This window comes from Carettochelys insculpta, chromosome 4 (genome assembly GCF_033958435.1).
Source record: "Carettochelys insculpta isolate YL-2023 chromosome 4, ASM3395843v1, whole genome shotgun sequence".
Taxonomy (NCBI): domain Eukaryota; kingdom Metazoa; phylum Chordata; order Testudines; family Carettochelyidae; genus Carettochelys; species Carettochelys insculpta.
In genome coordinates, this window is record NC_134140.1 from 105,957,684 (window position 1) to 105,972,755 (window position 15,072).

Sequence of the window (15,072 nt, forward strand, 5' to 3'; positions counted from 1 at the left end):
CTGCTCACTCGGGACATTTAAAACTAAGCTGAACAAAACATGCTGCAGGGGAGAAAACTGGGTTTGTATTTGTGGAGGGCTGACTGGATAATTTTTGCATGCTGTAATTTCCTTAGTTCTGTGGAAACAGCCACATTTTCTAATACTGATGCCAAATCCCACAAAGTCATTAGGCCGTGTTTTTTAAAGAAAAAAAACTGAGGTGATGATTCTGTTTTAAAAGTTGTTATTAGAAGATGCAAAGAGATGCATACAAATATGCACTGTATTAGCAAGTGCAGTGTTTAGGCATGTTATGCATCTATGAATGTGTGTGTGCATCCTTAGAAATCGCTAATGAGCTTTATAGATGCATGATCTATCATAAAAATAGGTCTTGTTCCTGTAAACCTTTAATGTCAGTAAGAATACTTAAATGCATTGGTGACTACTCACACAAGAAAGTGTTTTCAGAACTGGATTCTGCTTCCTGATTTATGACCCACTGAATTTAATGACAAAAACATTTAAAACAATCAGTATCAAATCCATGGCCCTTCGGCAAGTTCAGTACATACAGTTCTGGAATTCTGACCCATTCAGAATTTTAAAAATAGCTTTTCTCATCAGCTATCTTTAGTGTGAAAAAATGTCTGAAAATCATTCTATTGGTGTAGAAGACCAAAGTTTTCTGTTTTGTTGTGTCTTTCTTTGGAGGGGACGGGGTTTAGAGGGACTTATGAATGGGCCAAAAATTTCAAATTGCATATATAAAACCATGCTGCTAGCTCCATATTTTAAGAACCTAAATAAAAGTGGCCTGATTTTTCAGTAATAAATATTTCAAAGAAAACTGTGGCTTCTGAGCATTTAGTTGTGCATTTAAGAATTTAGGAACCTATATTTATATACTCATATTTGAAAATTTTGGCTCATAGCCTTATAATGTTGGTTTTCATTTTACACATGGCTACTAACCAAACTATTATTGTTACTGCTGTTTTAAATGAAAATATATACCTCCTTACTGAATGAGTTACATTTCTTTTCCCATTGATACTTTCTAAGAGAAACCATTATGTTCAAAATGCTTTTTTTTTTAAACCTCTTTACTCTTGTTTCCTCTTTATTGTTTCATTTTTATTCATCTTATTTTGCACTGGTGTGTTAATATTGATGTCAGACTATAAACTTTCTTAGAAAGTACATCAAAACCCAGTAATATTTCACTGCTTTGTCTTCCCAATTTTTTTAATATTTGATATATTCTTTAAAAATCACCACACTGCTGAATGAAAACACTGCACAAATTGTTCTGTCTGATATCACACTTTAGGTGTTAAATGTCTTCTTTTTGTTTGTTTCATTTTGGTTTTATTTTAGATCTGGAAATATTTTTATATTCAGCATTATTTTGTTCCAGTTCTATGTGCAATTGAGATTTGTCAGGAAATGTAAATCTGTTTTTGTTCCTTATACATTTTTTTTAATTTTTATTTTATTTTGTATGTAATGTGATTATGTGCCTTTAAAATGTTTTCCCTTCCATTCTGCCCTTGTATCTTTACAGTCATTGTATACAGCAGATTCTAGAAAGTGTTAATCATTGTCACCTAAATGGCATAGTTCACAGAGACCTGAAGGTCAGTATCTGGTGCCCATAAATTGGATAAGAGTTGTTTTTTTGTTTTTAACTTTGAAAGGGCATAGGGTGGGGTGGCTGAGATGTTCCCTTGCTTATCCTCCTCACCCTCGAAATGACTAAATGAATAAATAATGCATGACGCCTCTTTCCAGTTTGCAAGTCTACAGGCCTAACATACATCATGGCAGAAGGGGAAATAGTTGCCTTAAGACTGCAACCTGTAACCTTCCAAAGATTTGAGATTATCCCGCCTAGTTGCATGTGGTTTGTGCAATACATATATTTTGGAAGGAATTTCATTAATCATTCTCTATGCATCTGGAGTTGCACTTCGGCTGTGATGTATGTTAGTCTGCAGATTTAAACACCACTTCTGTTCTGAGACCATGGGTTGCAGTAGCAGAACAACTGGTCACACATTGCTCCATTAGAGTATGATGAACCCTCAGGCAAGAGATGATGATTGTCATCTAAATTAAAGCATAAATTAAAAATGTAGCTGAAATGGTGCATTACTTCTAGTAATTTCACCTACATGGCTACTACGATTTCTTATGCAACAAAGAGCTCTAAGGAAGTAAGGAGGGGAGAAAAAAAAACAAATAACTCTAAATATTTAACACAACTTTTAAAATGATGTTAAACACATTATAAGTATCACTACTTTGTGGCTCATTTAAAACACAGTAATCTCCAAAATAGCATATCCCTGTTACTAGGTCTTCTGCATTAAATCAAGTGGAATCCAGGTTTTCCTTCCTTCTTCCGAACTCCCTGTACAGATTAAAATGGGTTGAAATCAAGTAAAGCCTGAACATGGCAAAATCCTGTTTTTCTGAGATAGTAGTTGCTCTGTGTGAGTGATGTGTGCACATTTCTGAAGGTTGTATAAAACATCTTCAGTTGTTTGCTAGTTTTGCACTTTAACCCAGTCTCGCTGAGGGTATACAGACAGTGAGTGTAAGCTTGGAACTAACACACGCCCCCTGGTGTTTGCATGCAGTCATTGCATTCAGCAGATCCTGGAGGCTGTGCTACACTGTCATCAGATGGGCGTAGTCCATCGGGACTTGAAGGTGAGTAATTCTGTTGGAGCAGCCCTCACACCACACAGCTCCCAGTTACTGTTCAGCTGCAGATGTGCATGTGAAGGCAGAAGAGATGAGCATGTCTTTTTGCATAAACCTGCTTGTAGACTTTGCCGAACTGGAGTATCTCACATAATGGAACAGATTGTTTCTATTTCATAGTTCAATTTAGAAAACAATTTCAGTTACCGAATTTGTCCAGTGACACTATAAAAATGGGCAAAAATTGAAAATGACCCTGTGAAATCCTCACAACCTGCTCAGGGACTGTCGTTACCCATACATGTGTTTATTACAGAGAACAAAGGGGTAAGGAGGTTATTTTTCAAGTTTTGAGCACAAAATATAGTGGCATAAACAATATATCACTCTGCTATCCCAGAGCTGTTGGGGGTGGGAGACAGCAGAGCTAACATGAATATGACTTTCAAGCCATTTGTAGAAAGAGGTGCCTGAGAAGCATAATACAACATGAGGCCAAGTGCCCTAGTAGTGAAGGGCCATCCTGAAATGATACTACCAAGGTCTGACCTGTTCTACTACTGTTGTAGCCAAAGACTTGCTACAGGCCAGCTTTGTTTAAAACTGAAATTGCTACAGTTTTCTGACCAGAATGCTTGGGAAGGTTAGAGTTCTTTTCAGAGTGTTTTCAGTGTTTAGAGTAGAATTTTGAGAAAGCAATTTTCTTTGCTTAGAGCAATATTACACCATCGTAATTGTATAGATTTCCAATTGACTGGAGATAGCTGCTACATCAAATTCCTCTCACATCTGATACAAGTTGGAGATGGAACTAAAGAGGCTGAAGTGCCCTTTCTGCTTCTGGACAGAACATAAGGTATGTCTACACTGCAGTTAAATGGTTTGTGCCAGCTGATTCTGGATTAAGGGGCTCAGGCTAAAGGGCTGTTTAATTGCAGTATAGATGCTCAGGCAAAAGCCCAGGTTCTAGGACCATTATGGGTGGTGTCTTCCCAGAGCTCAGGCTATAGCCCCAACCAAAAAGTCAATGCTACAGGTAAACAGCCATGCAAAATTGAGTGAGCTTGCACAGGCCAGCCATGAGTATCTAATTGCTCTGTAGACATATTCATAGAGACAAGGTAGGTAGCCCTATAAAGACACGGGTACTGACTTCTCATTCTTCATACCAAAGAAGAGAAAAACTAAGCTCAGTCAACACTCAGTCTTCAAGATGCCAGGTGTAGTTGGTCTGTTTAAGTAGAAGGCTAATGGAAACTATTTGAAAAAATGGGGTTTCCTTTAAAAAAAGATTTAAAAAAAAAAAAGCAGCCCAAAGTCTCACCCCTTTCCTTTGTTTGAGCGCACTCATTCTGTTTTCCTCTGTATTGCCAACTTTCCCCTTGGTCAAGGAATTTTGTTACAGAGAGGTAGAATTTCCTGTCCAGATTGGGGTTTTCCATCCCTGCTGGTAGAGCCGGGATCAGAATGCTGCCTTATGTCTCCTCGTCTCTCACCACTAGGAAAGAACTATACAGTTATGTTATTTATAGATTTCCTTAATGTTATGCTAGATAAATCTATGGGGTTGTAACACAGGAAAACAGGAATCAGAAAACTGACAGGATCTGGTGAATTCCAAAAGCACAGCCTGCATCTCTTATTTTGCTTTTACAAAGCTCCTGTATTTCATATTTTGGACAACATTACAATACCAAGTCTCTGTCCAGGATATAAATCCTGCTTAGCAGATGAACAACACATGTCTCAGCACCAGCTTTGAGAAGAGGATATACAATTTGACCAGCTGCTCTAAAGATGCCTGTTCCCACAGCATATACTCTAAGATTCGTGGTTAAAGAAACTGCAGTGTAGTTATATGCACTAAGATAAGGAATGGTTTGTCTTACCATTCATAAGTTTGTATAAAGTGACGTTTTCTTCAAAGATACAGGAAAAAAAGAATGATTCCTCATGTTACTCGACTGCTGACCCCAGACTATTTGTGGATCTTTTTATTTTGGCAAATTCTGAATGAATTGGACGCAGCAAAGACACTTTGTGCCTACCACGCTGTAGTGCTTCATTTTAAAATAATATTGTTTTCAAAATGAAACTGAAAATCAGCCCCCTAGATATGACACAGAAGGAAGTATATTCCGGGGTCATTTGAGTTTTCCACCATTCTCTGCACCTGAAGGTCTGGTAAAACTCTAACACTGGAGAGGCTACTTAAAACTCGCACTGCAAGAGGTTGAACCTTGGGGGTTGAGGAGATGGTGTGGGGAATGTTCTAGGCCTTTGTTTGGTCGGTGGTAGCTTTTCTTCATACCCTATCAATATCCTGACATCATGTAAGAGTGACCTGTCCCATTTGATGTGAGAGGGATGGTCTGGCTTTATTTTAGGAAATTATGCATATCATTCTGGTTCTTTTTTCAATGCAGCTGAGCAGCTAGAAATGAAGAGGTGGAGTGGGACAATGTGAGGAAAAAATCATATCGTAGGATTTTTAAAATTACTGGTGGAAGTACATTTTTGAGGCTTCCTTTGTCACATAGTTCACATAGGTTCAACATTCTTGTATGTAGGAATTTCAAGATCTAAGTTACAGTGGCACTGGCAATCAGTAGCAGTGTTTTTCTTGACAAACGATGATTAATAACTCCCACAAACTCCCATTGTGAAATAATAGGGATCATGCTCTAAATGCATTGAAACCCACACACAACCTTTATGAAAAGACCCTTCCACACACAAGCCATAGTCTCAGCTCAGTTAGTTTATTTACAAGTAACAGTTTTAATCAGCACTGCTTTTCTGCATGCATGACTGCAGCCAGACTTTCTTAGTATAGTGTGCAACTTTTGGATCCAGACCCATTTGTCAGTTTCATGGATGATACACAAGATTATGGTGTAAAATCTCCGTCTTCCTGTCCAGTTATGCATATATGTCTTAGTCATTTGAAGTTCATGCATGATAAACATCTATTGTGTTTCTTACTCCAGACTGGTAGCTGACTGTTCTTTAAGGACGTAGTCACACAGTACACTGCCTGGAAGGCTATTGATCTTGTCACAGGATAAAATGAGCTTCTTACTTATTATCTTATGGCAGTGATGTTTGCTTACATTACTTTAATCCCATTTAATAGGGAGATTACAGATTTGTAATGGCATAAATGTGTGGCGGGCAAAGATGTATAGCCTATTTTGAATGGGTTTACATTGTGAAATGATATATGGTTGATGAATTAGGACTTCTGTTTGTGAGCTGGTGATGTATGAAATTTTGCTGTGTTGGATTGTTAAAGATCACAAACAAATAAGATCATCCATTGCTTTAAATGGTTTATATTAGCCATGCATTCTAACAATTGCTTAGTCTGTGTCACTGAAAACCTCTAAATATTAGACTGTACATTTAAATAGGTGGGGGGGGGGATGAAAACAATATACCATTGTCTATATTAAAAGTACTGTAAACATATTAAAGTTAAACATTTTAAATTATTTTTAAATATTGGGGGTACTGTGATTTAAGTAGATGGAAATAACACAAGTCAAAAATAGATTACATTTTATTCTGGGAAATCTTAATCTTTTTAAAATAAATTTGACAAATTATAAATTGTTTGATTTTTGTATATGTTATATTTTAATGTAATAATTTATATGATCTAGCAGATATGGGGTGAACAGTTAATGACTTTCTCATTTATTTTGAAAGTTGTATTTCCTTTAAAAATACCACAGGGGAGCACAACCCTGTTGAAGAACTACAGCTATATTATAGTTTTCACTACTACTACACCAGATTTCATGTAATCCCTTGTTTTCAGAACTCTCAATAATTTATTAAAAAATGACTGATTCCTTTAGGACTGAATTTCCATGTTTGGCCTCAACCGAAAAATTGATTTGGGAAGGGGTAGAAGATAAGAAATCAACTGCATTTCACCCAGGCATTTTTTTTTTTTTTTTTTAATTTGGTGAGGGTGAAAGCATACTTAAAGCACACTTTTAAAATACTGTTGATCAAACATTTTTAGATACAGCTACACCAAAACTAGAGAGGAAGAAAAGAAGAAAAATTGTTGTAAATAACATTTAATGAAAAGGTAGTTCTTTGTCAGGTTTTTGATTAATAAAAGTTTTATATGAAAGGAAAAAAATCAAAACAAGATTTTAGAAGAACCTATTGAGAACCCATTGTTTATTAGCAGCAGCAGCCCTGCAATGACTAAAGGCCCTATGCATGTTAAGGTCCTTTTATGCTATGCACTTGCACAAGCATATCCTAAAAGACAGCCTGTAACCCAAAAAGCTTACAATCTTCAACCCACCCTAATCCTGAAAACATTATGCACACTATTAACCTTAGGCATCTGTCTAGTTGTACTGAAAACAATGCAATTGCTCACATGCTTAAAATAAAACTTGCGTTTAAGATTTGGAAGCATAGGGGCTTCAGTTTAAGACAAGATGTAATGAGTTGGTGCATTGTTTTTATCATCTCTGCAAAAGAGATGCTTTGGGTAATTAGTGGCATAAATTTGCAGGCGGGAGACTGTAACAAAAGTAAGCCTACAGCCTGTCCTTTTGTTGAGTTTTGTTTTTTTAAGAAAGTGTTTTAGTATCAGAAAGGAAAATGATTATCGGAAAGAATATGGGGTTCCAAAGTTTGCGTCTATATTTTTTTCTGAATTCTGCAATATTCTGCAAATTCTAAACAAAGAAAAAAAGTTAATTTTGGTCTACCCCTTTTGCAAAGATGGCTGTCCTGTATATTCATTCAAAAGTGTGTATTTTACAGCACGCAGGCTGTGGCTACACTAGCTCCTCCCTTTGGAAGGGCTATGGTAATATGGCACGTTGGAATATGCTAATGAGACTCTGCAAATTCATTGCCCTTAAGAAAGGAGGGGCTAGCGTGGCCACAGCCACACAGTCATATTTTAAACTGAGCACACTGTTTGAAATGCCTACTTATGCATTTCCTTAGCTTCTATTTTAAACGTGTAAAGTTAATGTTGCATTTGAATTCACATTACAAACAAATCAGAGTACTTCATACCTAATCAGAATACCTGAAGCAGTGCAGAATTTTTTTCAGTTTCTTCTGAGACTCATAAGTAACCATTAATAGTGTTCTATCTAAATTAATGATAATTGCCAGCAGTAGTAGGCAGACCTATTCTAAAAGACTCTCAGATTCAGTGTATACCAGTTGTTATACAGTAGTTTCTTGCTGTTGACTAGAATCTAACTTGTAACTGAAAGTAATGATAAATAGCAACAACAATCATAGCTATTGTTACTGTGCTTGCTATTGTTCATGTATGATGCACTATGCAGTCACAGAGGGTACATTCCCCATGCTGACGATCTTGCACTGCATAATTTACTTCATTTTCTAAATACGTGTATAAAATCATGACTTTACTGTTATTACTGTGTGTGTTGCAAAGCACATTTGTAGTGTTGCTTCAGATAATATGCTGATCCTGCAAAAATTCTGCATGCAGAGCAGACACAATGTAGATTATTTCCTTCAGCGTTTTTGCAGGTAAATTGTGATTGCCAGCTGTTACATATTGTGTCACAAAGACAGATGCCAAACACACTTCCCCATAATCTCTCCGCTATGTATATACATCTCCTTTAGTCTTTGGTTATGCAGGATTGGTAAAGCCATTTGCAAGTCAAGAGGTCGTTTAGAGTAGATAGATTTGTGTAGTATTCAAGGGAAAAACGCATGGTTTTTTCCACTTCATATGATATTTTTGTACTTTTCAGTATTGTCTGTCATTGAATAATGTACTAGAAACTGTAAATTTAAGAGAGTTACTCACAGTTTGTTCTTCTCTCATTCCCCCTTGCCCTTTACCCTCTGTCTCTTTTGCTTTCTCTCTCTCTCTCTGCATAAAGCCTGAGAACTTACTTTTAGCTAGCAAATCCAAGGGAGCAGCTGTAAAGTTGGCAGACTTCGGATTGGCTATAGAAGTGCAGGGAGAACAGCAGGCTTGGTTTGGTAAGTGAACTTTCTTTTATTTTTTAATCTCAAATTTCTGTCCATCTTCCCAACCCTTTTCATTCCCACTGTAATAATAATGCACAATCACACATAGCGGAGCTGAATATGTAATGTTTGGCTATTTTGATACTAATTCAGTTTGTACCTTTTACTTCACTTTGGACTCTGTCCTGCAGAGTGTTGAGCATCCTGAATTCTTACAGCCTCCCAAGAGTTTGGGAGCTCATCATCTTGCTAAAAACTCAGCAGATAAAATTTTAAAAGCACTTGTATGACATAGGTGCCTAACTCTCATTTGCAGACATCCCTTAGGCATTGAGAAACCTAAGTCCCATAGACTTTCTGTGAGAGGCACAAAGATATATTGGAGAGTGGAATCAAAATGATCCATTTTGCCTTCAAAAAGAGAGTAATTTTCTTACTTCATTATTTCCTGAGTCCCTGTCCCCCATTCACAAGGAAAATATTTGCTGTTATATTGTACCAGGGATCTGGCAGAGCTCTTTACACACATTCTGAGATTGATGGTAGCACTTGCAGAGAGACACAAGGTGAGGAAAAGGTCACTAGGTATGGAGGACATACATTGGACCCATCAGGCTTCAGAAAAGGTAATACAGTAAAAACTTGATTTAATGGAGTAATGGGGGGAAGAGATGACCGTTAAACCCCGAAAGTCCATTAAATCAGAGGGTTTACAGTACGTTACAGTACAGTACAGGACAGTACAGTACAGGGTATGTTTACTGAGACGTACCCCTGCCAGGCTCCCCCAGCCCCAGGCTTCCCGCAACACCCTGCAAAAAAAAAAAAAAAAAAAAAAAAAAAAAGCCTAATACTCACCTGCTACTGGAGGAGCTGGAGCCCAGTGCCACTTGTGCTGGATCTGCCCCGTGCCCCGCGGCTGCAGGGAGCCCCAGGCTGCACAGCGAGAGCTTCCAGAGTCTGCTGCACAGCCACAGGAGCCGCCACCACCACTGCAGCTGCCACATGCTTCTAAAACCGAATGAAAAACACTTATGTGGAATCCAAATGATTTCTGTTAAGTTTTAGAAATTGTTTGAGAAGTGGTATCTCTCCTGGAGAGTGCCGTTGCAGCCCCTGAACTGGGGCTCAGATAATGCTTCTACTTAAACCTTGAATTCGGTGTGGAGCATAGGTGATGACATGCTCAGACCTGACAGGTTAAGAATACAGGAGTTTGGGTTCCTTTTAAAAAAAACAAACCAACCATAGATACTGGAATTATTATCCAGCCAGAACTTGTCTTTCTCCTCCCACCCCCAACAGCCCAGCTGGGCTGAGAAAGAAGCGGAATCTCCTCTGCCTGCTGCCCCAGGACAGCTGGAGGAAATGGGGCTTTCAGCATCTCCCAGCTCCCACACAGTCCAACTGGGGCTGCAGGGGAGTCAGACTCTCTGCTACCTGCCAGCACAGCACAGGCAGGAGTTTCAAGTATCTCCCTCCCCCCTAAGCAGCTCAGCTGGGGCTGAAATGGAGTCTGGCGTTCCTCTACCTGCTGGCTGCCACTGCAGCAGGGACTTTCCCTGGCTTTCACAGGAAGCCCAGCTGAGAGCGGGATGCTCCAGATTTAATTCTCAACGTAGACCCTTAGGCTATGTCTGCACTAGCCCCAAACTTCAAAATGGCCATGTAAATGGCCATTTTGAAGTTTACTAATGAAGCGCTGAAATATATATTCAGCGCCTCATTAGCATGCGGGTGGCCGCAGCACTTCGAAATTGACGCGGCTCATCCCGACGGGGCACCTTTTCAAAAGGACTCTGCGTACTTTGAAGTCCCCTTATTCCCATCTGCTCATAGGAATAAGGGGACTTCGAAGTAGGTGGGGTCCTTTTGAAAAAGAGCCCTGTCGGGACGAGCCGTGCGGCAGCGAGCCGCATCAATTTCGAAGTGCTGCGGCCACCTGCATGCTAGTGAGGCACTGAATATGTATTTCAGCGCTTCATTAGTAAACTTCGAAATGGCCATTTATATGGCCATTTCGAAGTTTGGGGCTAGTGTAGACACGGCCTTAGTCACTTCTCCTCACCTTCTCTTGTATTCCATCTTCACATCCCTCCAGCTCACCTTCCACATCTGTCCTAGAGTCCAGGAGGCACATAATTAGTGGAACCACAGCCGTGTGCAGCTTCACTAATTGGATTCACCGTCCTTGTTTTCCTCCTGTGCACCCTACAGGGAACTATGCTATTTTGCAGATAGGGTATGTCTACACTGAAATCAAAAGTGGGGTGATTGATTACAGGTCAGGTAACCATATAACTAAAAATAGCACTGAAGCTGCAGCAGCACAAGAGCGTACCCAGGGTTCTGGGCAGGCTTATACAGCCCATGCTGAAGCCTGTGCTGCTGTAGTTTTATTGCATTTTAGCTATGTGAGGTTGGTTAAAGCTACCCACCTGCGTGTCTGTCTAATCTACAGTCACAGTTACTTTTGGTTTTAGCCAATATCTATCCATAGCTAACCCTTAAATTTGTGTGCCCTGTCTAATACCAGCATATTGAACTTTCTCTCTGTCTCACTCTCTTCCCTCCATGGGAGTTTTTATCTGGAGAATCTTCCAGCACTTAGTAACTCAGAAATACTATTTATAGCTCTGAACCAATCAGGATTGATCTCTGCATACTATACTGTCCCAAAAAATTGTGGGAGAGAGAAACTATTTCCCAACAGAGTTTCACCAAAGTCTGTGGATTTATGCCAGCAGAGAATTTGTATTTTGTTTGGAGCAGGCAAGATGCTTTCCTCTTTTGCATATTTGTTAATCAAATAAGCTTCATTTCTGTGTAGCTGTAAAAAACTTGGTATTGTTTTCCCAACATGTTCTACCCAGTTAGCAGGTGTTTAATCTACTGTAAACATGTCAGGTAGGCTGTGCTGACTCACAGAAGCATGTGACTCATTACACACATTAAACTCCATGGGGAAAAAACACCTGTTAACTCATTGGGAGCTTGATAGAGCCCTAGTTGCACCTTGTCTTAACTTTAGAGTTACCTATATCAGGTTCCCAAAGAAAGGACACTGCTGTAAGGAGAGAAGCAGGATATGTACATATGTGGTATGGGAAACAGTCACCAAATGAGGATTCCAGGATCACAACTTAGCACTCAGCCTGGGTTGCAGCTTGCCACCCAGCCTTGGTGATAAGCTGATGCTCCCCAGCCGGGGGCTTTGCATGCAGTCCTGGGTGGGACTTCCAGGACTTGCAGCTTCCCATTGGTCCCTGGCGGGGGGGGGGGGGGGTGCTGATCCACCGTGAGCTCAGGCTGCCAGCTTACCAGCTTGGGTTCTCTGGCTGCTGCTGGCGTACCAGCAGTGGCTGCCCTGCTGTGAGCTCCTGCTGCTGGTCTGGTTGACCCCTCCTCCTCCCAGTCCTGGGACTCTTAGGTCCTGCAAGATTTGTGGTCCTGCCAGATGTTGCTAGATGAGAGAACACTGGATTTCAGAGTTTCAGCCTGTTTTCTGTTTGGTCAGTAAGTGCACTTGAAATACCACTGAAGAATAAAATATGCGATAACATTTGTCACAAATTTTTGTGGATGTCAGGCTGAGGATCCACAGAGTGGACAGATGTCTGAATGGAAGTATCCAAAGGGTACATTTTGGGATTCTGAGGTAATCTCCAGTGACATATTTTCTACAGTTTAGGGCTCTCCTGTGCTGTCCCTGATCAGTCTCTTAACAAACAATCAGAACAAATGTTCATATGATCAGGGTGGTGTACTTTTCTCCCCTCTCTTTAACGCACTCGGAGCTAACTAATAGCTGGCCTGACTAAAATAAAAAAGAGGCTGCATTTTCAGGAAGAGGGACTGAAAGGCCTAGTAGGTTTCCTCTCTTTGTAACTTTTATGATTCTGGGACACTGAATAAATGCACTTGCTTTTCGTTGTGGAAGGTCTACGGTGGGTTTACTGTAGTGCATAAATTATGAGTGTCTGACCCCAAATCTGTTTGTGAAACCTTCTTATGTTGCTGTGTTATTGGTGTAGCTCCACCAGTGGTAACGTGGGATTGCAGATCTAGGCAGGTAGCCAATGATATTTTTACTCCCATACCTCTACACTGGACATGGTGGTGTTGTGTCTATCACACCAACACTCTTGTTGTCAGCTCCTACCTGATGGACTGAACTACTGGTATCGCAAGGGTCAACAATTTAAAAACTGAATATCTAATTTAGGAACAGTCTGTGAAGGAACGTATTATTTCAGAAATACTTCATTTGATATACTGTATGTACAGATAGAACACAACTGTACTCATGACTTACTGGGTAATTCCCTCATTGTGCTCTCTTATAGGTTTTGCTGGTACACCAGGGTATCTGTCACCAGAGGTGTTACGAAAAGATCCCTATGGGAAGCCAGTGGACATGTGGGCATGTGGTAAGAAACAAATGTGACAAACTGTATTTAGCCCACTACATTATCTTCTGTCAGTTAAGAAATTCTGTTTAATATATTTCAGTATTACTTTAAAAATTTTCCTCATCTCATATTTACCTGTTCAGTAGTTTATATGAACAGTAGGTATTATTTGAGTGTTACAGTTAAGCAAATGTGCTGTCAGAGGACTCTGGGCCCTGTCTGTATTCCAGGTGTAACCATTTCAGAGAACGTAGATACAGCCCAAGTTTCCCTAAGCATGATCCCAAACATGTTTCCCATTTCTATTATAGATTGGGCCTTAATTATATTTCATTACCAAGCTAAATGCCAGTCTCTTTGTGTGCTTAGCAAACCAGCTAAAACCAGGTTAAGGGACGACCATTTTACAACCTGGTTCTTTATTATGTACTTTTTGTAGCTTAGACAGGCTGATTAGGCCATCGCTGTGATGGCACATACATGGTTTTTTTAGTTATCGCTGAACCTAGCTGAGTAAACGATGGATAGGCCTGCCTGTTGTGGTTCTTTTCTTAAAGTTTCCTATCGTCTTTACAACCAATGCATATCCACTGATGAGAGCACTTACATTATATTCCTTACTTCCCAGTGTGCCTGTTCTCCTAATACCTAGGCATAGTCTTCCCCTGCATTCTGTGTACTTTGTTCAAGCTGCCCAAGAGCACTGTCAAGATGTTTATTTTACAAGATCTGGAAGATTTCTTTTCAGATGTACTGCCAAATAAGTCATTTGCCTTATTTGTTTGTACCTGTTTTGTGTCGCCTTAAGGTATGATTAAGTTTATGTACGCTGGGGCTAGTTGTATGAATGGCTTAATTAGTGCTACTCTGGACTTCATGCAGGTGTCATTCTCTATATTCTCCTTGTGGGATATCCTCCTTTCTGGGATGAAGACCAACACAGACTCTATCAGCAAATCAAGGCTGGTGCTTATGATGTATGTATTATGAGCTACTCTTATAACTGTTTTGAATTACAGATTTCAATATCAGTTAATTTAGTTAACTTGATGGCTGGGGTGCATGGAGAAAGGTAGTAGCCTCCCATCCATCACAGTTACAGAAGTGGGTGGATGATGTTGTTTGCCCTGCAATATGCAAGAGGTTAGACTGGATTATCATAATGGCCCCTTCCAGCCTTAAACATTTATAAGTCTAACAGCCCCTGAGTCACTGATGATCCACAAAACAGGTACCAAAGAGGAAAGAGAGTGATATCTTCTTTTGCACAGAACAAGTGTGAGACCATGAACTCATTTACACCACACCTGTCTTCCTTTGGTTTGTTAATAAAATCATCTTTTTAAAACTGTGATCTGATTCCTGTGACCTAGAAGGCATGAGGTTCTGTGTGCACATGCCTGAGACTAAAAGGTCAGCTATTAAGAAATTGCAGGTGCTTTCAAGCTGTCTCCCAAGGAAGTGTTAAGAGCTCGGGGTTACCCTACAAGGAGACATCCCAAGTGTTCTCATCCTGGATCCTCAAAGGTGTTTTTGCTCTTGGGTGGTGGCAGTGTATTGCCTGAAGTCAGAGAGTGTGACCTTGGTGAGGTTGGCCGTTTGTTTTTGTTTTTATTTACTGGAAACCTTTAGTATCGGGGTACTTTAAAAATTCTTCCAGTGCCCTACCTTCTGCACTCCAGGGCTACGTCTACACGTGCCCCAAACTTCGAAATGGCCATGCAAATGGCCATTTCGAAGTTTACTAATGAAGCGCGGAAATGCATATTCAGCGCTTCATTAGCATGCGGGCGGCAGTGGCGCTTCGAAATTGACGCTGTTTGCCGCCGCGCGGCGCGTCCAGATGGGGCTCCTTTTCGAAAGGACGCCGCCTACTTCGAAGTCCCCTTATTCCCATCAGCTCATAGGAATAAGCGGACTTCGAAGTAGGCAGGGTCCTTTCGAAAAGGAGCCCCGTTGGGAC

General features: G+C 40.1%; 1 protein-coding gene across 8 annotated transcripts in view; it reads left to right on the plus strand.

Annotated features, from left to right (window-relative positions):
* Positions 1–15,072, plus strand: part of CAMK2D (calcium/calmodulin dependent protein kinase II delta) — a 263,464-nt gene that overhangs the window by 184,549 nt on the left and 63,843 nt on the right. For all 8 annotated transcript variants that reach the window (XM_074993405.1, XM_074993407.1, XM_074993410.1 and 5 more), the window contains exons 6-9: positions 1,550–1,622; positions 8,607–8,709; positions 13,044–13,127; positions 13,992–14,086. In XM_074993405.1, coding sequence (XP_074849506.1) covers positions 1,550–1,622; positions 8,607–8,709; positions 13,044–13,127; positions 13,992–14,086 — 355 coding nt within the window. The remainder of the gene's footprint in view (positions 1–1,549; positions 1,623–8,606; positions 8,710–13,043; positions 13,128–13,991; positions 14,087–15,072) is intronic.